This window comes from Lampris incognitus, chromosome 12 (assembly GCF_029633865.1).
Source record: "Lampris incognitus isolate fLamInc1 chromosome 12, fLamInc1.hap2, whole genome shotgun sequence".
NCBI lineage: Eukaryota > Metazoa > Chordata > Actinopteri > Lampriformes > Lampridae > Lampris > Lampris incognitus.
The window spans coordinates 18,929,411-18,955,099 of NC_079222.1; the positions used below are offsets into that span (position 1 = coordinate 18,929,411).

Genomic DNA, 25,689 nt, shown 5'->3' on the forward strand with positions numbered 1-25,689 from the left:
AGAAAAATGGGGTATAGAGGCGATGTAAAAAGGTAAGCAGTTTTTACATTTGACCTCAGCCTTTTACAATATTATAAAAGAGCATCAGATTTACGTAGTTAGCATGCTAGAGACTTTGACTTCTACAAGAGCTTGCTAGCGACAACATTGTGTGCCAAATCTTGCATTTAACTCTAGCAAACGTTATCCATAGTGGTAGCTAACTACTTTCCGGGAGACCCCAATGTTTTGATTGCATTTAGTTTTTTCTCATCTCCACAAATGATACTTTATTGATCAGTGAGGGGACATTGCATAATTGGAAGTTGGAGAGCGGACAAGAGATGTGAAAAGGAGAGCAGAACACATAAAACACTAGTTAAAACACCCATATAAGTTGCTGAAAAGTAGAACACCTTTTTAAAATCTTACTCAAATATTTGGATAAAATCCAATTAGACTCCTGTTGTTTTTCCATGGGCACTGTGATGGCCTGGCGGCCTGTCCAGGGTGTCTCTCCGCCTGCTGCCCAATGACTGCTGGGATAGGCTCCAGCACCCCCGCAACCCTGAGAGCAGGATAAGCAGTTTGGATAATGGATGGATGGATGCAGGGATGGGATGGTCCAGATGAAATTAGCACTCCAAAAATGGAGAACATTTTGCATGGGTAAAATACCACATTTGTCAACATGATATTTTGTCGCACAAGCAGCACAATGTATCCACAGTACAGCACTTTATTTATTTTGTATTTCCAGACCTTTCAGACACCCACAACCAGCGTCTGAGCAACTAATACTTATTAAAAAAAAATCATACATTGAATGTGTGAACATGGAACGTCTGAAAATATTTTCATTAATTCACCAAGCTAATCTACATGTGATGTGCACTGTTTTAGTTGCTAAGACGATGGCACAGTCATTAGGTTAACTGAAGTAATTTCTGGGGTAAAACTAGGATGTAGGACTTCCAGTGCCAGGATTGTCATGACTTGTACATTGGGGAAACCGCTGGCCAAGAGGATGGCACAACGCAGAAAGGCTAACACGTCAGGCCAGGACTCCGCAGTCTACACCCACCTACAGGCCAGTGGCCACTCTTTCAAGGATGAGTTTAAAGTTACAGGGACCGTACACAATAATAAACATTTCTGTAAATGTGCCAGTTTAGCCGTCTTGGCTAATGGGCAATGGATTATCTGTATGTTATATCCTGCTTGTTTACGTGTTCAAAATAAATCATCATTCTTTCATAACTGCACAAAATGTGTTTCTTTATTATGGGAAAATATATCAATACAGAGTTAACAGTAAAAAGACATTAAACACCGCTTTGACCAAAACATCTGATGTTAAATCAAACGATTCACATTGACGAGGATTTTTTTTTTGCAGCATTTTCAACAGTTCCATTTGTCCTCATTACAACCAAACTGTTGTGTACATCTCATTGTCTGTGCTGCCTTGTTTTAATGGTTTGTCCTTTTTTTTTTTAATGTGGCTGACCATCATAAAGCCACATAATAGGCCTTTATCACTCATCTTCCCCCTCCTCGTCGGGGCAGCAGTAGTATTCCACAAAGCAAATCTGTCCGTCATCATTCCTGATCAGGTACTGTAGTGAGAGGAAACCTCTGCTGTCTGTTCTCACAGAGACTTTACAGGACCGAGCCAAGGCCTTGGTGGTTGGCTTCAGCAAGGACATTTTGTATCTGCTCCGTCAATAAAGAGGATGGCACAGAATATGGAAGTGTTAATTAGCACATAAAACTCAACACTGGGACAGACACAACAGTGGCCAAAGTATTAACGCTGCCTGGGTAAAAGGTAGATAATCCATGGTAGATCATCCATTACTTTGCATATTGTGTAACTATAGTGATATTATTCATGACTCAACGCCAACCTGTCAGTCTGTGTCTTGGTGCAGTTGAAGAGCTCCATCATTTCTGAGTCTTTGGGGAAATCAAAGTGAGCATTTCCAGAGTTCCCGAACGTGGACAGCCTGAAATGACATCACATGTAGAGGAGACAGATTAACATGCTATAAATGAAAGGCAATTAAGAGGTGACAGTAACTACTAATTCAAAAACAAAACTATTGATTCATGATTATTTACCTATTTTAATGATTGAAATATAACACAAAATTTTTTAAAAAAAGGTTCAAAAAAGGCTTTCGAATAAGTTTTCCGGTTGGTTGATGAACAATGGCAGATTCACAAATTTAACAGTTATACTTAAATCGCTGCCCTCTCTTGGCTCACACGTTTCCACTATTCCGGCACTGTTTTATCTTTAGAGGTGCACCAATGTCTCTTTTAGAAAATAAAGCCTTTCTAGTTTATTTTCATTCTGAAACCGGTTAGTTAAGAACACCTTCCTTTGAGCCAGACATCTGAGTTCTATTGCCATCTTATTTCCTTTTTAACATGTGCCTGCACAGTTTTTAATGACAATACATTGAATTGAATCTACCAAAACACTTCTTGCCAAACTTAGACAACTGAATAGAAACTTGCTTTGCTAGCTCTGTCATGCAACTAAACATCTCTGCTAAAGAAGGAAAAAAGCTTTTCTCAGGAGAAAGTGTTCTACCAAAATGGTCCGGTAGAGGGCACTAGACAAAAAAACCCCGTTTAAATCCAGATGAGGCATTTGGAAAACCCACAGACCCTGAGTGAATAAAAAAGTTGGGTGTAAGAGCATAAACATAATTAATATAAGAAAAATAGGTTTTATTATAAATTCTCAATAAATGAACATTCAGGCATTCATGCCAAAGAGTTGGCTGACAAGAAAGTTATTTCTGAACAATTTTTTCAAAGATTTTTTTTCCCGATAGCTTTGTTCTAAATAAAACTACGATTCGGACAGAAGCTTTACTTGATAACATTATTGGGCTTGATGAGATTTGTTCGAAGATATAGGTTTTTTTACTCAAAGTTACATAACAAAATAAAATTTGGACTTTTAATCTTGACAAATATGAGGGAATGAAAATTCCTATTGAGGAATGATTTCATAAGGAATATTCAATCCATATAATTGCTGATGCAGGATTTAAAATCTGAAAGCCAGTCTCTCTCTCTACAGATATGCTGAAGCAGAGAGGCCCTGTAAATTAGATCCAAGTATCCTTCCATTAAAAGGCATGCAGTCATGCAATCAAAAGTTGAATCTGGCATGCCAGTCTATTCTTTTGCCTACCAACAAGGGGATCGCCGGTTCGAATCCCCATGTTACCTCTGGCTGAATCCAGTAACCAGAGCTGTATGTCCAAAAAATAAGACTGCGGTACCTGATGTAAACTACAAAAACCTTTTAAAAAAAACTGGACAATGCACACCTGAAGTACGGAGGATTGGGAGAAATAGTGATCTGCAGCACCTCACTGGTCATATCCAGCTCAGAGAAGGCATCCTTGAGACAGTCTGACTGCAGGATCACCTTGTCAAAGAGGCAGGGGTAAATATTTTATACACAGTGCTGAAAGTAACACACACCGTTAGTAAAAAAGTAGAGGCTATGTGGTAGCAACAAGAAATATGGGTGTATTTGATAGTGCCACTTCAGATGTTGGAATATTCTAGTACTAATCTGGACAACCACACACACACACACACACACACACACACACACACACACACACACACACACACATATAAAGGAGAGATTGAGGAACTAACACTTGCTCAGTAAATTTACTAATCCCTTCTATATGCATTTTCATTTTACTGAGCAAGTGTTAGTTCATCAATCACTCCTTTGCCATATCTGCCATCCAAACTGTTAATAAATTCTACAAGTATTTTTGATTAAATTTCTTCCTTAAACAGGGTATCAGATTACTTTATTCCTAGGGCCTTTCTTTATGCTTGCTCAAAACAAACATGCACACAGTTTTCTGTTTAGTTAAGAAAATGGAAACAATTCTGCAAGCTGTCACCAACAGTAATAAAATGAGAAGTTCATCACAGCTACCTTAAGCTACCAAGTACTTGATTTCTTATGTCACAGGCTAAAGAACTAAACATGAACGATGTGTGGATAATGACTTTCTATTTCTGAAGTTTTGGTGTAAAATGACATAAAAATCTAGTGCAGCGATCAGGACACATACCCACATCCGGCTTCCCACCTGCAGACACTACCAATCGTGTCTGTAGGGATGCCCGACCAAGCCAGAGGTAGCACGGGGATTCGCAGCTGCGATCCCTGTGTTGGTGGGCATTGAAATAGACCGCTACGCTACCCAGACTGCCTCCCATCTTTTCTTTGAATGATTATCACCATATGAAATAGCGATGGCCTACCTTGTTAGTAACATTGGTGCTGCAGAAATTAAAGTCAATGGGCTCTTCTGGTTCTTCTGTGTTGATCTTACATGTAGTCACCACTCCATCCTCCTCTAGAAACAGGGTCAGGGGGTAGCCATAACCCTCGTAGCACATTTTCAAGGCTGTGGTCACTCCTGGCAAAACAGACAGTGGGGATAATGAAACAAATATTAACTACACAATCACTCGATATTGAAATCACGGGTGTAGGTTACATGGGGTGAGTGTGACAAACATATTGCACAATTCCTGGTTTGTGAATGAAGGGAGTACAGCTGAAGACTATTTTAAGGTGCCATCTAATAGGGAAACATAGGAAACCGTTTAGAATTTTTGAGATGAAAAGTTAAGTGGATATGTGAACCGCAGACTTGATTGAAGAATTGGGGCTGACTGATCCATTGGGAAAAAAAGCCCTAAAAAAGAGATAACTCTTTGTACTCTAACCCACATGACAGTTACTCAAGGGTTGATTTCTTTCTCATATCAAAACAACACCTGCAAAAAGTATGGGACTGCAACACTGAATCTATAAGTAAGTGATCATGCTCCTGTTATACTTAGTACAGATATGAGAAGAGAAACATTTTTTTAAATACTAGAGACTTAATAAATCGAATTTATCAGGTAAAGTAATATTAAGGGAACTTAGAAAAAATATGGAAGAATATTTCCTGCTAAATGACAATAATGAAATAACACCCTTAATTTTATGGGAAGGATATAAAGCAGTTATATGGATAAAAATCATAGGAATATCCTCTAGACTGAAAAAAACCCCAAATAAAAACCAGAAGGAAGTTGGAGAGAAAATTAAGATTTTGGAGAATGAACACAAAATGACATCCAATAAAGAAATTCTCTTGAAACTGAAAGAAATTAGACATAGACTAAATTGATTTTGAAAATAAAAGGCAGAAGGAGCTATACCCTTTTCAAGCCAGAGATATTATGAAATGGGTAACAGAGAAAGCCATTTACTAGCATTCCAAACCCAGCCAATGAGGATGCACAAGCAGTGCATTCTTAATGTTGGTCCAAAGCCTGGATAAATTGGAAGGGTTGTATCAGGAAGGGCATCTGGCACAAAACAATTGCCAAATCAAATATGTGGATCATAAATAAGATTTCAATACCGAATCAGTCGAGGCTTGGGTTACCAACGACCGCCACCGGTACTGTTGGCCAGCAGGGTGCTGGTAGAAACTATGCTACTGTTGGGCAAAGGAGAAGGAGAGAGGGATGGCATTTCCAGAGGCAGTGGGAGAGAAGGAAAGGTAAGAGTGTGGAAGTGAGAGTTGGAACTTTGAATGTTGGCACTATGATTGGTAAAGGGAGAGAGGTGATATGATGGAGCGAAGAAAGGTAGGTATACTGTGTGTGCACAAGAGACCAGGTGGAAGGGGAGTAAGGCCAGGAGCCTTGGAAGAGGGTTCAAACTCTTCTACCATGGTGGGAATGTGAGGAGAAACTGGGTAGGGGTAATTCTGAAGGAAGGGTATGTCAAGAGTGTGTTGGAGGTGAAGAGTGTTGGACAGAGTGATGAGTATGAAGCTGGATATCAAAGGTGTATTGATGAATGTTATCAGCACGTATGCCCTGCAAGTTGGGTGTGAGATGGAAGAGAAAGAAGAATTCTGGAGTGAGTTGGATGAAGTGGTGGAGAGTGTACCCAAGGAGGAGAGAGTGGTGACTGGAGTAGACTTCAATGGTTATGTTGGTGAAGGGAACAGAGGTGATGAGGAGGTGATGGGTAGGTATGGTGTCAAGGAGAGGAATGTGGAAGGACAGGTGGTGGTGAATTTTGCGAAAAGGATGGAAATGGCTGTGGTGAATACATATTTCAAGAAGAGGGAGGAAAGAGTGGCGGTAAGTGCACACAGGTGGACTATATCTTATGTAGAAGGCACAATCTGAAAGAGATTGCCGACTAGAAGGTGGTGACAGGGGAGAACATAGCTAGGCAGTATCAGATGGTGGTCTGTAGAATGACTTTGGAGACCAAGAAAAGGAAGAGGATGAAGGCAGAGCCAAGGTCCAAATGGTGGAAGTTGAAGAAGGAAGACTGTTGGTTGGAGTTCAGGAAGGAGTTAAGACAGGCACTGGGTGGTAACGAAGAGTTGCCGGATGGCTGGACAAGCACTACAGGAATAGTGAGGGAGACAGCTAGGAAGGTACTTGGTGTGTCATCTGGACAGAGGAAGGAATACAAGGAGACTTGGTGGCGGAATGAGGAAGTACAGCAAAGTGTGTATATATATATATATATATATATATATATATATATATATATATATATACATATATATATATATATATATATATACATACACACACACACACACACACAGATGCAGGGAAAAAAAGTTCTGCATCTGTATTGATATTCCACTCCTCATTAGTTAAGCACTTATAACAACACCATTGATGGTTTTGGAAAAAAACACTATATATATATATGTATAAAAATCCAATTGTCATCTCACACCATTTAAACTTGGTAGCATATCGACAAGGTGTTCAAAGAAACTGTTTTGCTTCCACTTCAAAGGTTTTTATCTTTACCTGGCGCTGTGCTTCCTCCAAATATAGTAAGGCAGTCCAGTACAACAGCAAGATTCACCTGAAATTCCACTGAATTTTCTCTAATGGTGAACTCTTGGAAGATCTCAGTCTGGGAAGAAAGGGATTGAAATGAACTACTTTGACTATCATTATTATAGTGGTGACAATAAAAGAATATTTTGTTGCCACAGAGGCTGTATAAAACACATACTGTATTTCATTGGTTTGTATGCTTGTACATCTGCTCCATGTAAACTGTTCCTTCAATTTCTCTTGGAAGTGTTTTTCATTTCTGGGGTGGTTTTCCAATGCAACACAATAGTCATGTATATTCTTTTTTGTGACATTCATTCCATTTTAGGATAGCAGTGCCAGATATGTCCTTTTGTACAGACGTGGTAGAATCAAGCCCCTCCTCTGTGGTTGCTCCACAACATTTGGAGTTTTTGTTGGCCACCTAGACCTACAAACAAAGATTCACATATGTGTACACACGTGGGCATACACTGCTAAACGACAAGTCAATCAAAGAGAGGTCGAAGAGCACTACAGGACCTCTTAAACTGAGACTCTAGCCCAGAGATGGATGCCCTCCAATAATTCTCTCAACAACCCAAAGAGGAGGACATGGCTGAACCACCTAGTCTAAGAGAAGTCCAGGATGCCATCAGGAAGATGAAAATCAACAAGGCTGCTGGTCCAGAAGGAATACCGACAAAAGTACTGAGGGCAGGTGGGCCTACATTCCTCAGACATAGCCATGCCCTGCTACTTAAAATATGGGAAAAATAGGAAATCCCTGTGCAACTCAGGGATGCACTCATTGTCTCTATCTTTAAGAAAGGGGACAAAGCTGAGTGCGGAAACTACCATGGCATTTCCTTGCTTTCCACCAGAGGAAAAGCCCCCGGCTAGGGTCTTGGCCAACAGACTCCTCCTAATATCAGAGGAAATTTGTCCAGAATCCCAGGGCGGTTTTCGTCCTAACAGAGGCACCATGGAGATGATTTTTACTACTCGCCAACTCCAAGAAAACGCCCAGGAACAGAATCAATCATTTTACATGACCTTCACAGATTTAACCAAAGCTTTTGATTCCATAAACCACCAGGCCCTCTGGCTGGTTCTGTAAAAAAAAACTGCCCTGACATATATCGGAATACTATGACTACTACATGATGTCAGCTACTACTAATGTCAGCTAGAATACTCAGCAGTTATGGAGATGAGACAGAGTCCTTCAAGGTCCACACAGGAGTTAAACAAGGCTATGTCATTGCCCCAACCCTGTTCTCTGTCTTCATTGCTACCATCCTCCACCTCATGGGTCCCAATCTGCCTCAGGGAGTCAAAATCATGTACAGGACTGATGGGAATCTTCTGAATATTAAAGATTCAGGGCTAAAAGTAAAACCACCACCACATCCATCATAAAGCTGAAGTAGGCTGATAAAATGCCTTAGTATCCCTCGTAGAAGAGGAACTACAGAACATACTGGACGCCTTTGCGAAGGCATACAAGCAGCTTTGCCTGGCCATTAACATAAAAAAGACTCATATACTCTACCAAGCCCCATTCACCAGATATATGCCTGCTCTGCCCCCATACATCTCTGTAGACAACACCAGACTGAAAACGTGGAATAGTTCCCATATTTTGGCAGCCTTCTCTCCTCCAAAGCCAACATTGACATTGCTATACACCATCGTCTCAGTTGTGCCAGCCGGGCCTTCTCAAGATTGACAAAAAGGGTTTTTGAAAACAGCGACTTTCAGGCCAGAACAAAAATTGTGATGTACAAAGCTGTAGTGCTGCCAAACATACTGTATGGGTCAGTAACCTGGACCACATATAGCAGGCACCTGAAGGCACTCGAGGCATACCAACAGCGATGCCTCAGGAGGATTCTTAAGATCAGCTGGGAGAATAATCACACCAACTTCAGCGTCCTTGAGGAGGCCAACATGTGCCTACTATAACTGCCACCATCGCACAACAACAGTTGAGAAGGACTGGCCATCTCCTCCACATGTCTGACTCTTGCCTCCCAAAACAGGTCCTTTAATCTGAGCTCATGATTGGACGCTGTGCCCCAGGAGGACAAAAGAAGAAATATAAAGATAACACCAGTGCTCACATTAAAAGGTTTGGCATTGACCTTAACACCTGGGAACAAGCAGCAAAAAAACAGAGAGGCCTTGAGACTAGCTGTCCATGAGGGTGCTTGGCGCTACAACCATGATCTCCACTATGCTGCTGAAAACAAGCGCAGACCCAGAAAGGAGCGAGTTACCAGAAAGGCACCAAACCACATCCTCAACTACTTCTTCAAACCCTTGCCCACGTTGCCCCAATACATGCAGCCCCAGGATCAGCCTCTATGCCCACCTGAAGACCTGCAAATTCCTAGAAGGAGGACAGTCATACTCGACCCCAAGTGACTGCTGGATGATACAGTGTTGACAATGAAAAATATTTTGTTGCCACAGAGGCTGTGTAAAGCACATCTTGTATTTCATTGGTTTGTATGCTTGCAGAGCTGCTCCATGTAAACTGTTCCTTCAATTTCTCTTGTAAGTGTCTTTATCCAAGCTCAATAATCTAGTTAAGAAAAATTAAAGACAGTTGAATCAGTTCATCTGGACACAATGTTTATTGAGAGAGAAACATTTTATAACCTCTTCAGTCTCAACTGACTGCAGGTATCCCCACCCTTATAAACAATACAGTGGAATAAAAGTGGGTTAATGTGGGTTTAAAATTAAATCTCAGGACGTACCGCATTTCCCCAAGCATATTAACTCTGCGGACAACCACATCAAGTTCACCAGGGAGGACTTGAAACATTAAAGGTTAGCCTTCTTAGACTGTGAAATTGCAATTAGTGATGGGCGACATTTGTTTGTTATTTACTGTAAAGCAACATATACTGATCAGTACTTATAGTTTGACTCTCATCATCCACTGGGGCACAAACTAGGAGTTATCAGGACTGTACCACCGAGCTGACAACGTCCCCACTGACACAGCAGCCGGGGAAGGGGAGAAATACCATATTAAATACCATATTAACTGCGCACTTTATTACCGATAACTGGCAGCTCATATCTCATGTGCAGAGAATATAGTTACTGCACAGCGGAGCACACTTACACCGAAGCATGTAGACCAATTCCTGTTCTCACACAATAACTTACACATTCCAGCATTCACCAGCTAAAAAACATTTGCTATGTTGCACTTCCATGAATTTCCATGATTTCATTGTGGCCTATTATTTATATTTTCTCCATTATTTATTGTTTTACCACATATTCCACAGAAAGTGTTAGTTTTGTGTAAGAGCTGGTACGGAATTCTCTGTTTTTGTATGAAAGCTGTTTTGAATTTAATATACGGCAAAATGTTGTTTTTTTTGTTTTTGTCTGAGTGGTTCTGGGCTCATTGCCCATAACAGGATGATTTTGCTTGAAGTCTTTATTATTTATTTGTGGATGAGGGCAGCTTTTTATGTTATCAAGTGATTGCTGAAGTCTTGCTGAAGCTTGTGTTAATTTACAACAACGGTGCTGCTGCAGGCACACTTTTGTTTCTTTTCTTGTTGGTTCTTTGCAACGCCAGGAAACCTGACCTTTCAGTCGATACATCTCTTTCATGTGTTACTGTATTAATAAAAATATAATGGAAGTAAATTCATCTGTTTATTTTAATTATGGCTCATTACAAATGTGCTATGTTTTAAATGTAGCAAGTAGTCACACAGTGAGAAAAAATAAATCATGTATTCTTCTTCTTCTTTCGGCTTGTTCACTGTTTCCCAGGGGTCACCACAGCGGATTTAATAGTTTCCATCGGTACCATGTGAGGGCACAGCACCGATGGCAGTCTAGTCAATCTGCATAATGATTTGGCAAAATTTTACGTCAGATGCCCTTCCTGACACAACCACTAACCCTATGGATTGAGGCACAGGTAAAGTGCTGGAGGCCATCCCAGTATTCATGGACTTGCACCCATGCCTGTCACCATAAAAAAAAAAAAAAAAAATAATAATAATAATAAATAAATAAATCATGTATAGAAATCAAAAATGTTGATGAAGTTTTATAATCATATCGTAGCCCTCTGAATCAGAATCACATTGAATAGTGAGGTGCCTCGATATTCCCACCCCTAATAGGAAGTAGTGCTGGTTTGAACAGGGAGTCGAAGAGGCCATCTATGTGAAGAGGGAACAACCATCCCTAAACCGAGGGGGGCCTAAGAGTACATTTCTCACCATCTTACAATGCTGTGATTGCAACCATTCTCCAATCCTCTGTGAACAGTACACATTGCCATTGAAACTCTAGCTAATGCTCATGGCAATTGCATATGAAACCGATTGTTTTCTGTTGTTATGTCACAGTATTGTTCATAAAGGTGGGGATACCTGCAGTCAGTTGAGACTGAAGAGGTCACTTAGATGAGTGATGAAACATTTCTCTCTCAATAAACGTTGTGCTCAGATGAACTGATTTAACTTTCTTTGAATCTCTTGGAAGTGTTTTTCATTTCTGGGGTAGTTTTCAATGCAACACAATAGTCATGTATATTATTTTCTGTGACATTCGTTCCATGTTAGGGCATTAGAGCTAGATATGTCCTTTTGTGCAGACATGGTGGAATCCAGACTCTCCTCTGTGGCTGTGCCACATTTTGTTAGATACCTAGACCTATATACAAACATTCACATGAATGCATAGACGTGAACACTCAGACACACACACACAAAAATGAACGCACCTGAATGAAGGCATTGGCTTGAAGACATTTGGTGTCCTCCACAGTAACTGTCAGTCCATTAGAAGTGGCTCTGAAGATGGCATGATCTTTGAAGGTGATCGCCTTCAATATGTTTGAAAGATTCCGGGCATTATCCAAACTGGCCACAAAGATGTATTGATCATCATCAGCCTGCCGCTTAGTTGACAGAGGCATTACTAAACTGGAAGGAAAATAGGTAAAGGTTAACAGATCACCCAGTGAATGTTTCTAGATGCCACATGGTTGTACACAATGAATAAAACAGGAAAAAATCTTATAATCCACTGTATCAAAAATATAGACCTTCAGTAGGCTCCAACGTATGCCATTTCCTCTTTCTATGCATGTATAGAAGAGAAAATAGTGGCTTTTTGATTTTCTTTTTATTACTTGTAAACATATATACATTGAGGCTTAACAACTTCCACATCACATTAGGGTCAACTATTTATTGTAGGATACATTCGATCTACCGAGTCTACATCACTATCAAAGAAAGTTGAAATCGGTTCCTATAGACATGTTTATTGAGAGAAACTTTTCATCACTCGTCTAACTGACCTCTTCAGTCTCAACTGACTGCAGGTATCCCCACCCTTATAAACAATAAAGTGGCATAATGACTGAAAACCGGGGTTATGGAAGTAACCCAAAGTTCAGGTGGGTAACAGCTTGGGGAAAGAAGCTGTTTTTGAGCCTGGTAGTGCGGGCTCTGAGGCTCCTGTAGTGCATCCCAGAGCACAGGGGGGATAACAGTCCATGGTTGGGGTGGCTGGGCAATAGGGAGGAACGTTGGTTTGAACGGGGAGTAAAAGAGGCCATCTACAGTGGTGTGAAAAAGTGTTTGCCCCCTAAACCTAATAACTGGTTGGGCCACCCTTAGCAGCAACAACTGCAATCAAGCATTTGCGATAACTGGCAATGAGTCTTTTACAGCGCTGTGGAGGAATTTTGGCTCACTCATCTTTGCAGAATTGTTGTAATTCAGCCATATTGGAGGGTTTCCGAGCATGAACCGCCTTTTTAAGGTCATGCCACAGCATCTCAATCGGATTCAGGTCAGGACTTTGACTAGGCCACTCCAAAGTCTTCATTTTGTTTTTCTTAAGCCATTCAGAGGTGGACTTGCTGGTGTGTTTTGGATCATTGTCCTGCTGCAGAACCCAAGTGCGCTTCAGTTTGAGGTCATGAACAGATGGCCGGACATTCTCCTTCAGGATTTTTCGGTAGACAGCAGAATTCATGGTTCCATTTACCACAGCAAGTCTTCCAGGTCCTGAAGCAGCAAAACAGCCCCAGATCATCACACTACCACCACCATATTTTACTGTTGGTATGATGTTCCTTTTCTGAAATGCTGTGTTACTTTTACGCCAGATGTAATGGGACACACACCTTCCAAAAAGTTCAAATTTTGTCTCATCAGTCCACAGAGTATTTTCCCAAAAGTCTTGGGGATCATCAAGATGTTTCCTGGCAAAACTGAGATGAGCCTTTATGTTCTTTTTGCTCAGCAGTGGTTTTCGTCTTGGAACACTGCCATGCAGGCCATTTTTGCCCAGTCTCTTTCTTATGGTGGAGTCATGAACACTGACCTTAACTAAGGCAAGTGAGGCCTGCAGTTCTTTGTCGTGGGGTCTTTTGTGGCCTCTTGGATGAGTCGTCGCTGCGCTCTTGGGGTAATTTTGGTCAGCTGGCCACTCCTGGGAAGGTTCACCACTGTTCCATGTTTTTGCCATTTGTGGATAATGGCTCTCACTGTGGTTCGCTGGAGACCCAAAGCTTTAGAAATGGCTTTATAACCTTTTCCAGACTGATAAGATTTCAATTACTTTGTTTCTCATTTGTTCCTGAATTTCTTTAGATCGCAGCATGATGTCTAGCTTTTGAGGATCTTTTGGTCTACTTCACTTTGTCAGGCAGGTCCTATTTAAGTGATTTCTTGATTGAGAAGAGATGTGGCAGTAATCAGGCCTGGGTATGGCTAGAGAAATTGAACTCAGCTTTCCAAAGATGTGATAAACCACACTTAATTTATGTTTTAACAGGGGGGGCAATCACTTTTTCACACAGGGCCATGTAGGTTTGGATTTTTCTTTTCCCTTAATAATAAAATCCTTCATTAAAAAAACTGCATTTTGTGTTTACTTGTGTTATCTTTGTCTAATATTTAAATTAGTTTGATGATCTGAAACATTTAAGTGTGACAAACATGCCAAAAAATAAGAAATCAGGAAGGGGGCCAACACTTTTTCACACCACTCTATGTATGTGAAGAGGCAATGACCATCCCTGTTCCGAGTCGGGGGTAAGAGTACTTCTGTCGCCATCTTACAATGCTGTGACTGCAATTTTTATATGAAACCAATCGTTCTCTGAGTAGCATGAGTGAGATGTCTCACTATGGGATACGCCCCCTCGCATATTCACAGAAGCATTTGTACCATTATGCCAGCCCTGACTGGCTGGCAGTCATGACATCTGCGTCAGGGCCCTGCGCCTTATATATGACTGACGCAGTGCCACTCGTCATTCAAAACAAGCACATCTCTTCTCGCTACATCCCAGCAGGGACATCTGCACCCATGGATGGCTTTATGCAAAAGAAGCAGGCGTGTACACCGCAGCAAGCAACTGCCCTCACCGAGTCAATACTAAACACGATGGTCAATGACATGAGGCCACTCTCCATGGTTGATGGTGAAGGGTTTCAACAAATGATTCGCCAATTCAACCCCAAATACACCCTGCCATCCAGAACCCATTTCACCAACTTGATGGAGAAGAAATATGAGACAACCTTGCTGAAGGTAAGCATTTAATAAACACACAAACACACACACACACACAACAGCAATTATATATTTGATATAAGCAATTATATATCTAATATAATGACATAATTTATGAAGAAATAATATTAAGATCGCTGATCAATTATCTAATTTGATTCAATCATAAAATGGCCACAATAATGTAAATAAAAATCTAGATATAACTGATTTGTGGAATGTTTACTGTGTACACTGTGTGGGTCGTTGCACTTCAAAATGTTAACTAAAATCACCTCTGATGTCTTTAAAGGTAAAGGAGATCAAAAAAGAGGTCAACAGCTCCCTCACACTGACAGCTGATGTGTGGACCAGCCATGCCACGGAGGCATATCTTGGAGCGTCTTGCCATTCCATCACTGAAGATTGGCAAATTAAGACTTTGAACCTTGCCACCATGCCTCTGGAGGAGAGGCATACTGCTGCAAACATCATGACATGGATGGAGAAGGTGGTAGAAAAATTTGACATCTTGCCTACCAAATAAAAGCACGAGTTTATGACAATGGGTCCAATATGGTGGCAGCAATGCGAATGCTGGAAGAACAACATGGTTGGGCCTCTGTCCACTGCCATTGACCTAAGATTCTGACAGCTGACGTTTATGGCAGCTGAAGATGGCACAAGGGTGCAAGGGACAGTTGAAGTCATTGCCATCAAAGAAGCAGAGGAGACTGGGATACATGGCTGCGACTCCAAGCAACAGCAGAGGAAGGTCAGTGATCCAGGGGGAAAAATCAGCACTGGATAACCTCCTTCAATCTGACACAGACAGTCTGAGTGAGGAGGAAGAGAAAACCCAGGAAGACCAAAAGATCCAAACGGTGAGAAATTAAGATCAGATGTACTTCTCAGAGCCAGCAATATCCAAAAAGGAAGACCCTCTCAGATGGTGGAGGGAAAATTAGGGGCGTTTTCCCACACTATCAAAGCTGGTAAGATCTCTTTTGTGCATTCCTGCAACATCCACCCTATCAGAGCAAATCTTCTCTGCAGCGGGGAATATCTGCTCTCAAAAGAGAGCAAGCCTCACTCGAGGCCATGTGGAGATGCTGAATTTCCTCAATCCAAATAAACTGTGACTGACATGTAGCCTCATATAGTTGCAACTTGCAACAGACTCTGTAGACCACAGAATGTTATGCACAAAATGCACTTTCTATTCTTTTTATTATGGGAAAAATATTTTTGTTCATTGTTTTGTTGTTTATTTTTATTGCTGCTGCTACTTTGCTTGTCCTTGGTTTACACGAAAAAAAATTGATACTTTTTATTTTCTATATCAGCACTTTGCCTGTCCTTGGTTTTAAATGGAAAATTCAAACACTTGATTTTTTTTTATTCATCTTTTGTATCAGTAGTAGCCTAATGAGCAGCAAACTTCAATAAAAGATGTATTTTTGAATGAAGTATTCTTCTTTATTGTCTTTATTGCTAGTTAGCACATGCCTAAAACAACCTCAAGCTAAATTTAAAAGCTGAAAGCTAAATAGAGCTATTGTTTTGTTCGATTCATTATGTCTAGTCGATTAATCGTTTCAATAATCGATGACTTGTCGACGATCAAAACAGTCGTTAGTTGCAGCACTAGATGTGTGTGTCTTTGCTCGAAATTCTGTTTCCACAGGTGGGCATAATCACCTTGCTCCAAGGTGGGAAGCAGCTTGGTAGCTGTACTAATTTAGTTGGCGTGCTAAAGTTTTAAAACAATTATCTGGAGGGATAATTTCATTAATTAGATCCAACAGTAGGCAAGCAGTGAGGTGACCGCAGGTTCCCGGTATCGTTAGCTTGCTCGGAGTAGCAAAGTTAACGTGCTAGCTAGCTTGTAGAAGCAGAAATACTCCGCTGTTTGGGGAAAGGCCAGAGTAAAATAATCTCATTAGTTAGCTCCACTGGTGGGCAAGCAGTGAGGTGACCGCAGGTTCCCAGTATCGTTAGCTTGCTCGGAGTAGCCAAGTTAACGCCTCATGTCGCGAACCCGAAAACCGCAACCCCACAGGGGGTGGGGTGCACAGACGGGTAGGTGATGGATCCCGTGCCCGGGTTTGGTGATCATTGGGCAGGAGCTCGGCTGCTAGCTAGCTTGTAAAAGCAGAAATACTCTGCTGTTTGGGGACAGGTCAGAGTAAGAAAAAAAATTATGCTATGGTGAAGGCAGTTGTACCGGTATCTTAGCGGCGAGCGCCCGGCGACGGAGGTGTCCACTCCGGTCTGGTTGGTGCTAGAATGCATCGTCCGGAGGGAGGTGGGTGGAAATTCCGCTGCACGTCATCAAATGCTCACAGCAGAATCGACCAATATTGACTCAGGGTCCTTCGACTCATGGATTATGCTGCTAGCTAGCGGTGTTTAACACTAGCTTTATAGTTATTTAGCTGTAGAGTTGGTTAGTAAAGATGCGAGGGCCGAAGGCCCGATCTGCATCTAAGGAGCGAGGCCGCAGGCTCAGGACCCCCATGGACGAGTGAATGCGCGCGAGGGCCGAAAGCCCGAGCTGCGTCTAACATCAATCTACTGTTTCCCGCTGTTCCTAAACTGAACTAGCCCTACCCAAGTCCCTACCTAATTATAAGATTGGTCGATTCCGCTGTGAGCATTTGATGACGTGCAGCGGAGTTCCCTCCAACCTTCTTCCAGACAATGCATTCTAGCACCAACCCTCCAGTCTGAGGACAGTTTAGCTAGTTAGCTTAGATACAGGTGAGAGTTGCTTTCGCCTGAAGCGAGAAGAGGTGATTGAAAGATGAGTGACGCTGCGTCAGTCATATATAAGGTGCAGGGCCCTGATGCAGACGTCATGACTGCCAGCCAATCAGGGCTGGCATAATGGTACAAATGCTTCTGTGAATACATGAGGGGACGTATCCTATAGTGAGACATCGAAACGAATGCTAAGAGAACCTGGCTACCCATTGAATGTCTAAATCTGTTTATACTTGTGCTCTTTTTTTAACTTATCGTTAGCTTTTGGTCTTCATCTGTATATATCTTATACTGTGTTTGTCTGTCTGTTGCACTGTTTGGCGAAGCTGCAGCCCTCATTTCGTTTTTACACATGTTCCTGCACACTGATATTAATGACACTAAATTATATTGAATTGAATCAAGGATGTGCACATCCTCATCCTTGAAAGAGTGGCCACTGGCCTGTAGATGAGTGTAGACTTCGGAGTCCTGGCCTGACGCGTTAGCTCTTCTGTGTTGTGCCATTCTCTTGGCCAGTTTCTGTTTGGTTTCCCCGATCTACAAGTCACGGCAATCCTCCTGGCACTCAACAGCGGATACTACATTGCTCTGTTTGTGCCGGGGGACCCGATCCTTGGGGCGGAGCAATTTCTGGCGCAGTATGTAAGCAACTGAGACGCGATGTTGATACCTGCAGTCAGTTGAGACTGAAGAGGTCACTTAGATGAGTGATGAAACGTCTCTCTCTCAATAAACGTTGTGTCCAGATGAACTGATTCAGCTTTCCTTTATGGATTATTTTCCCTACCTGGATCATTGAGCATGCATAAAGACATTTTACGTCACCAAACTTTCATGGAAACCTCGTCGACTGGATTCCCTTCGACATCGTCACAATTAATAGACTAAAAATACATTTTCGGTGCTAGTGAGACGGTACCTAATTGGTGAGCCCTAACTAGTAATCTGATAAAGATTTACGAGATACACGACAGGTAGTTTTTACATTCGATGTTGCTGTGATCTCCAAGAACGGCGCACATTAATAGATGGAGGTCTATACTGGAGGTCTACATATAGGTCTATACTTAGCCGAACAGATGTAGCCGAACGCCGTGTCTTCTGTTAGGATAACCCACATTCGCTCATGTTTCAACGCATATCTGTTCGGCAGTGATGAAGATGTTTTGTTCACTTCCAAAATAAAATTTAGCGTGAGTTACGTCGCTTACCTTTTGAAGAAAGGCGCCCTGTTATAACGCAACTTCCGTACTTTCTTTTCTGGGCGGAAGAGACGATTGCACCACGCGCATGCGCCATCACACCGCAGAGCTTAGGCAGCTGGCAACCAACCGACACGCCATAAACACTTCCTGACTTTTTATTACTTGTTTTGTAAAGGTAAGAATCGTAATTCTTCTATTTAGTGAAGATAGAAAGCTTGTAATAATCGTGAATATTAACTACATAAGGCAGTGCTAACACCTGGCTACAGATAACGTTAATGCTCCGGGTTGTCCGACAAGGCGCAAAGTAATAGTAGCCTATAGCACATAATTTGTTGTCAAATTTCGTTTTGTACGAAAGGTAAACTTTGGTCAACGTGTATTCATATATGCGTTACATGTTAATATGATAAAAAACGGACAGAACTTACACTACGTCGTCCAACCTGGTGTCCTGGTTTTGTCGGCTTCCCGTGGATCCTCCAGAATAATGAGCATGAACAGGGTACATCTAGCAGAGCGAAAAACTTGTGTTCGCGTTTCTAAAATGTCGATCCAGTTGCGTCAGTGGTACCTCATCAGTATCTTAAGGTTTATTATTGTTTTATTTGCTGGTAATTATCCAGTGACAACTGTTTTAAATGAAAAAGTAAATTAATTGACGTCTGCCTGATAATGAAAAACTAAAGTTACCCAATGGTGAAACTCTTCAAATGTCATACATGTCATATTTGGCTATAATATGAAGCAAACTTGATAAAGCAGTGTAGGAAAATATTTGATAGTCAAAACTGCCGTATTTGAGACTCTTCATGAAAACATTCTTTTAAATAATATAAGCCTACAACATATGTAAAAATGTGTTTTTTATTTGTATTTCTTTTTATCATTGTGTTATATAAAGAGCTTCCAAAGTTCTTTATCTATCTAAAAATTGTCATAACCCCCCCCCCCCATTCTTACCTGGCCTATAGGTTTGTTATTTGGTAAATTTATGTTTTAGACAAGTGGTACTCAACCATGTGCCATAAAGGGCTGGGGGTATGTAGGTTTTCATTCTATCTAGACTCCACACCAGCTGATTTCACTGATTAGCACACCTTCATCTGAAGAGGAGAACTAAACTGTGATGGCACATGATGGGTACCACTGTTTTATACATAGTTCTGCATAGTCATCTTGTCCACTTCAAAAACATGACAATGAAATCAATGCATCTTCCACATTTCTTATTTGTTAAGTAAGTTGCATTCGGTGTAAACAAAATAGAAATGTTGTTCTGTTCTTGATATGTGACTTATTTGCAGTTAGGTAAAGCTGCATTGTGATGACCCTTTTTGACAGCCTTAATCCACCTTCCCTGTTGCAGGTTCATTGTGTTAGGTTGCCAGTCTAAGCCACAGAGATGGTGTGCATTCCCTGCATTGTGATTCCTGTCCTGTTATGGGTCTACAAGAGGTTCCTGGAGCCTATTCTCTATCCTTTCATTTCTCCCATAATGAACAAGTTTTGGACCAAAAAAGCAGTCCAGGAAACTGGTACAGGGGAACAAAAAGCTGTTCCTCAAAGTAATGGCTCATGCAAGGTAAATCAATATCATGATGATTTAAAAAACAAACACTGGTTCAGTTAATCCAGAATGAAAAACCTTTTGCAGGTGTGTGGGTACAGATAAATTGATTCTAACAACAAAACCGTTGTACTTAGTGCTTTTGCTATTTATTTTACAGTATGTTTTAAGTTGGAAAATGTTTGCCTTACTAACTGGTAGAGCACTGCCCACATCTTTTGCAAGTGCATGTGTATGCACACCGTATTCTTATGGAACAAATAGATGAAAACTATTGAAAATTCCCATACAGCCTATCATCAAGATGAAATAGATTTAACAAAGCACACAATAAAGTGGGAGCAACAGGTGCATACGCACAAACACTAGTAGGCTTGGTTTTTTAAAACAGGCTTCATTCATTGAAGGTATACATATGTATGCTCTTTCTCAGTAATGTCCCTGTGTCATATTTGTACACACTCCTATTAGGCCAAATTATGCAAAATGATAAAATCTCTTGCCAAAATTATGCAGAGGACACCCAAATTTACTCAGCTCTTTATTCAAATGACTATGATGTCATAGATTCGCTGTGTAAATGCACCGAATAAATCAGTGATTGGATGCGCCGGAATTTCCTTAATGGCCCCATCAAGTCAACATTTAGTTAGTAGCATTTAGTTAAACACCTGCTGACCTCAGGTTCATTACTGATGATGTGTCCAGGTTGCACTATATGTTGTACCAAAGAACATTATGCTACACTTACCTGGAACAAAATTCCAGAAGATCTTCGACTTGCCCCATGTGTTATCACTTTTAAAAGCTAGGCTAGAGTCCTATACATCCTCCATTGACTGACTAAATTCTGTTTTTATCTTTTAATTTGCTCTTTAAATTTATTCTGTATTTCTTATTTAATGCCTTTGTGTAAAGTGCTTTGGCTACATTACCAAGGCTACATTACCAAATAAGGATGCACATTATTGTTTTTGTTTTTTTATTATTGTCAATACCGATTCTGTGTATGGATCTTAATTTATTGGGCAATACCGAGTACCGATCCGATCCAGGAATTTTGTTGAACAATGCAGACCTGGACCACTACTGTGGGATCAATGGGTAAAATAATTGAGATAGAATCAATTTTTTTCTACCATTGAAGACACACAGGGTTTCGTGTCCCAAAAACACAGTAAATCAACCCAGTTTGCTTTCTGAATGACATTTTAATCATGGCTTTTGGTATCAAGCTTTAATCTTGGGAAAAACCTAGTTACTTGTTACTCCGTTTTAGGGTGGTATTTGACCTGATCTCCGATATCAGTATTGGTATCATTGCATCCCTAAAAACAACAGTCATAGAAGATTCTGTTTGTCGTTAAATCCTAGTCCCCCACCCCCTCCCCTGTGTTAACTGTTGTTTCAAGGTTAGTCTATATTTAGAAGAAAAATATATTTTAATCTTGTCGTGGTGGCGCAGTGGTTAGCGCGGTCACTTCACAGCAAGAAGGTCCTGGGTTTGAGCCCCGGGGTAGTCCAACCTTGGGATCATCCTGGGTCATCCTCTGTGTGGAGTTTGCATGTTCTCCCGTTGTCTGCGTGGGTTTCTTTCGGGTGCTCCAGTTTCCTCCCACAGTCCAAAGACATGCAGGTCATGTGAATCGGCCGTACTAAATTGTCCCTAGGTGTGAATGTGTGTGTGTATGTCAGCCCTGTGATGGACTGGCGGCCTGTCCAAGGTGTCTCCCCGCCTGCCACCCAATGACTGCTGAGATAGGCTCCAGCATCCCCGCAACTCTGAGAGCAGGATAAGCGGTTTGGATAATGGATGGATATTTTAATCTTATATAAACTTAGTCAAAAACAATAATTCAAATGGTAATTTTCATCTTAGAAATGGTTTGTGTTGAAATTGTACAACAATTCTAATGGTAAAAATAAAAGAACTGCAAAACTGATTATGATTATGGTGTGTGGGACAGTGTTTCCTTTAGCGAGGTCAGTCTAGAAGGCATATTTTTCATTTCATCCCTCCACATTTCAAGGAGAATAAAGAGCCCTCAACTGTCCAAGGAAACTGCTAATGCTGACCTTTATGGCAAAACATTTGTAGGAGTAGCATGTTATTTTCCTACCTGGTCACATTTCTCACAACCAGCAGTATTAAATGCTCATTGGAAATAGAGCCTATCACAGGGTTACTGTGTTGTTTGAAAAACAAGGACACACCGTGTCGTTGGTGGAAGCAACACTAGCACCCCTGGTGTTATGCATGTGGCCAGCTCTCCCCGTCTCACTGGACAATGTAGATTTTGCTTCCCGAACACGTTTGGGTGTATTTTGTGGCTTTTGGGCTGCTGATCATGAAAATCGCCTTAAAAATTTCCTATCACTTACCGTTTTGTAGATATAGCATATTTTTGTGATTTCCCGTTATATTTTAAGTCTACTAGTATATTGCCCACAAAGCAAGCTGTTTTGGTCAGTCCAAGCGTGCCTGGGTATGCACTCAGTGTAGTTGCTATGCAAATGTTGTGTGAGGCATGCCTGGGCATGCTTAGTCAGGTTAGATGCTGCAGACAGGCTATAAAAGCTGCTCACATTCACAGATGCTGTTTGGTGGCATGTTGATGCACCTGTTCTTCAGGCAGTAGCATAGTGAGTTTACTTAACAACAGGATTTATTGTCTTCATGAAGAGTTAATACAGCAGAAATGTCTCGTCAGTGTTTCAACAGCTGGAATACATTCTGTTACATCTGGGGCGAGCATACGCTTAAAGCGCAAAGATGCACCATGACTGCATTTATTAAGAAAGCCTATAAGCTCTGCTTCGGGTGCAAAATTGGTGACCAAGAGAAACCCTGGGCTCCTCACATTTGTTGTGCAACATGTGCAGTCAACCTGAGAGCTTGGCTCAGAGGGACTCAGAAGTCAGTGCCATTTGCAGTCCCAATGATATGGCGAGAACAGAAGGGTCACGTGACGGACTGTTACTTCTGTCTGACCAATGTAACTGGCTTCTCTACTAAAAATAAGAAATCTATTGAATACCCCAACCTGCCTTCAGCCATAAGACCAGTGCCACATGATGATGGTTTGCAAGTACTGAAGCCACCAGAGACATGGAGCCTAGATGAGGCAGATGAAGATGCCACAAAGCATGAACCAGATGTGGAAAACAACACTGATCCAGATGTTGAACCCTTTATGCCTGGTTATCCTCATCTGATAACACAGCCAGAATTAAATGACCTGGTCAGGGACTTAGATTTGTCTAAAGCTAAAGCAGAACTACTTGGTTCAAGAGTGCAAGGATGGGGTTTGCGGTCACCAGGCACAAAAATTTCTATCTTTTGGAACCGTTTTCTGAACTCAGGTTCCGGCCAGCCTGCGGTCAGCGGGGTATGTGTTCTTCCGCCATGATGTCCACCGTGAACCCCTTCGACTGCCCTATGATGGCCCGTTTCGTGTCTTGGAGGCTAGGGGCAATGCCTTCATAGTGGACATTGGCGGCAAGCCGGAGCACATTTCTCTGGACCGCCTTAAACCAGGCCACCTGGATTTGGACTGGCCTGTTGGGCTGGCTCAACCCCAGTGGCAGGGGTTCTCCCTGCTTTGCCCTCACGCCACCTCAAGGCCCCTAAGACTCCTCTGGCGGAAGATAATACAGAGCCGGGCCGGATGGGTGATCCGGGCTCCAACCCGTTGAGTTTTTCTTTGTCTTTTTCAGGTTTTTGTGAATTCTGGGGAGACTTGTGTAGCGGGCTGTGTATTGACTCAGGCGGATAATTCACAGAAACCTGTTTTTTACATGGTGCTATGATTACTGGCTCCATTCTGCATGCCCAGTAATCACTATGTATTATTGTGACCTGGTCAACGTCATCCATTAGGTGATTGGGCACACCTGTTTTCCCCATTATTTAAGCCCCTCACTTTAGTCACTTTTTTGTCTTTTTCTTTTGTTTGTTTGTGAATAAACAGCCATGGTGAGGTGCAGTCAAAGAGGGAATTGACTGACTCGATAATTTCCCGACTCCTACAACATTATATTAAAAAGACATGGCCGTTCCGTAAGCATTTCGTTCCAAGGCAGGAAAGTGTGGTGCATAAACTGTTTGTCGACCCTACAAATATATTTCTGCCCCCTCTTCATATAAAACTTGGATTGATGAAAAATGTTGTGAAAGCAATGAACAAAGAATGTGATGGATTTTGCTATTTGAGACAGATGTTTCCAAGAATAACTGATGCCAAGATTAAGGAAGGCATTTTTGTTGGTCCACAAATTAGACAGGTCATCAAGGACCAGGAGTTAGATGATCTGCTAGTGGGGCCAGAGAAAACAGCATGGAAGGCATTTAAGGATGTTGTTGGGAATTTTCTTGGCAACTACAGAGCACCAAACTACATTGACCTGCTTGACAACATGCTTAAAGCACACAAAAACATGATGTGCAACATGTCATTGAAAATTCATTTTCTGCATTCACACTTGGACTCCTTCCCTGCTGATCTTGGTGCAGTCAGTGACGAACATGGTGAAAGGTTTCACCAGGACATTGTGACTAATGAAAAGAGGTATCAGGGCAGCTGGAATCCATCAATGCTTGCCAACTATTGTTGGACACTGACATGAGAGGCACCAGATGCTGAGTACAAGCGAAAATCAGCTGCAAAACATTTTAAGCTCAGTTGAACTAACTAACACAGTGTGTCAGCATCATTATGCGATTAAACGTGTTAAATTCGATTAAAGTCATTTTAATGTTTCTCCAAATTCCTACATGATACAGCAAATCTGAAATTGTTTTTGTGTTCAGCTTGATATTGTCTATCAAAATTGATTTTTTTTTTCAGGAAGCAAAACGTTTGAAAAAATTAGTTGTCCCAGCCTGCCAAACATGACTGTGTGTGAATGAGAAACATGCAACATCCGTGGGGGGCTTTGTATCTAAATAAGACCCATTGTTAGTAGTTTATCAAAAGGATGTTTCTGCATTTCCCCCCCTGTTTTCTTTGCTCTATTCTAACTTTTTTTTTTATCTTTGGCTTTTTCACCTTGCACTGTTTATCGTATTTTTCTTGTTGTACACTGCCCATGCATACATTATTGAAGGGATCAAAACTTGAGAATTAAGGGCGGGTTTTAACAAATATAACTTAATGACTTCAATTTCAGTCGCTGATAAAATATGCGGACTTATTGGTTGTTTTTATTTGTCATTTATTTCAGCCTGAAAGTAATGGAGAGGCCACCACCAACGGATCGATTACAGGAGTGGATAAGAAGACTGATTGACAGCATATTTCAACTGTTGAATTCAATCTGAAATTGTGTAAATATTTCAATATGTGACAGAGAAAATATATTAACTTAGACATGTTTATTATTGTTTGAAAGCAAGTATGGAAAGCCAATGAAGCTGTTGTACCATGATCTTATTTAAACACTGTTGTCATAATTTATCGTAAGTATACAATCTGTCTTGAGTTAGTACATAATTCTTAAGATTTTTTTCTAAATCAGAGTTTAATCAATGAATAAAAAGAAATATTACTGTTTAAAAAAAAGCAGATTCTTTTTGCTTCTGTATTGCTGAGTGCCTTTACTTTGGTTTGCTGACTTTACATCCAAAATCAAATGTTTCACTAAATGTATCAGCCAAATATTGTGACTCAATTTTTTGTA

At 41.2% G+C, this 25,689-nt stretch overlaps 2 protein-coding genes across 3 annotated transcripts; one reads left to right on the forward strand and one right to left on the reverse strand.

The window, feature by feature from the left end:
• Positions 1-1,237: 1,237 nt before the first annotated feature.
• rad1 (RAD1 homolog (S. pombe)) lies at positions 1,238-18,896 on the reverse strand. 2 transcript variants are annotated; one of them, XM_056290674.1, is made up of 7 exons: positions 18,872-18,896; positions 11,675-11,876; positions 6,889-6,997; positions 4,300-4,457; positions 3,333-3,433; positions 1,890-1,988; positions 1,238-1,695 (listed from the first exon to the last, which is right to left on the reverse strand). In XM_056290674.1, exons 2-7 carry the CDS (start codon positions 11,867-11,869, stop codon positions 1,518-1,520), a joined length of 840 nt encoding a protein of 279 aa, XP_056146649.1. In that variant the 5' UTR covers positions 11,870-11,876; positions 18,872-18,896; the 3' UTR covers positions 1,238-1,517. The 2 variants fall into 2 exon arrangements, with proteins under 2 accessions (XP_056146649.1, XP_056146648.1); XM_056290673.1 differs by lacking the exon at positions 18,872-18,896 and adding an exon at positions 18,447-18,482.
• Positions 18,508-25,580, forward strand: LOC130121784 (UPF0729 protein C18orf32 homolog). The gene is made up of 3 exons (XM_056290675.1): positions 18,508-18,615; positions 19,810-20,025; positions 25,234-25,580. The coding sequence occupies exons 2-3, from the start codon at positions 19,846-19,848 to the stop codon at positions 25,297-25,299; spliced, it is 246 nt and encodes an 81-aa protein (XP_056146650.1). The 5' UTR covers positions 18,508-18,615; positions 19,810-19,845; the 3' UTR covers positions 25,300-25,580.
• Positions 25,581-25,689: the final 109 nt, after the last annotated feature.

What these genes read in the sequence shown, in the direction of transcription:
- LOC130121784 (XM_056290675.1), top strand. Translation starts at nt 19,846, where the DNA reads ATGGTGTGCATTCCCTGCATTGTGATTCCTGTCCTGTTATGGGTCTAC. An exon ending in AAAGTAATGGCTCATGCAAG is followed by an intron (nt 20,026 to 25,233) that starts GTAAATCAATAT and finishes CATTTATTTCAG; the next exon opens with CCTGAAAGTAATGGAGAGGC.
- rad1 (XM_056290674.1), bottom strand. Translation starts at nt 11,869, where the DNA reads ATGCCTCTGTCAACTAAGCGGCAGGCTGATGATGATCAATACATCTTT. An exon ending in TGGAGGAAGCACAGCGCCAG is followed by an intron (nt 4,458 to 6,888) that starts GTAAAGATAAAA and finishes CTGTTTTGCCAG; the next exon opens with GAGTGACCACAGCCTTGAAA. An exon ending in CCCAATCCTCCGTACTTCAG is followed by an intron (nt 1,989 to 3,332) that starts GTGTGCATTGTC and finishes ATGTCATTTCAG; the next exon opens with GCTGTCCACGTTCGGGAACT.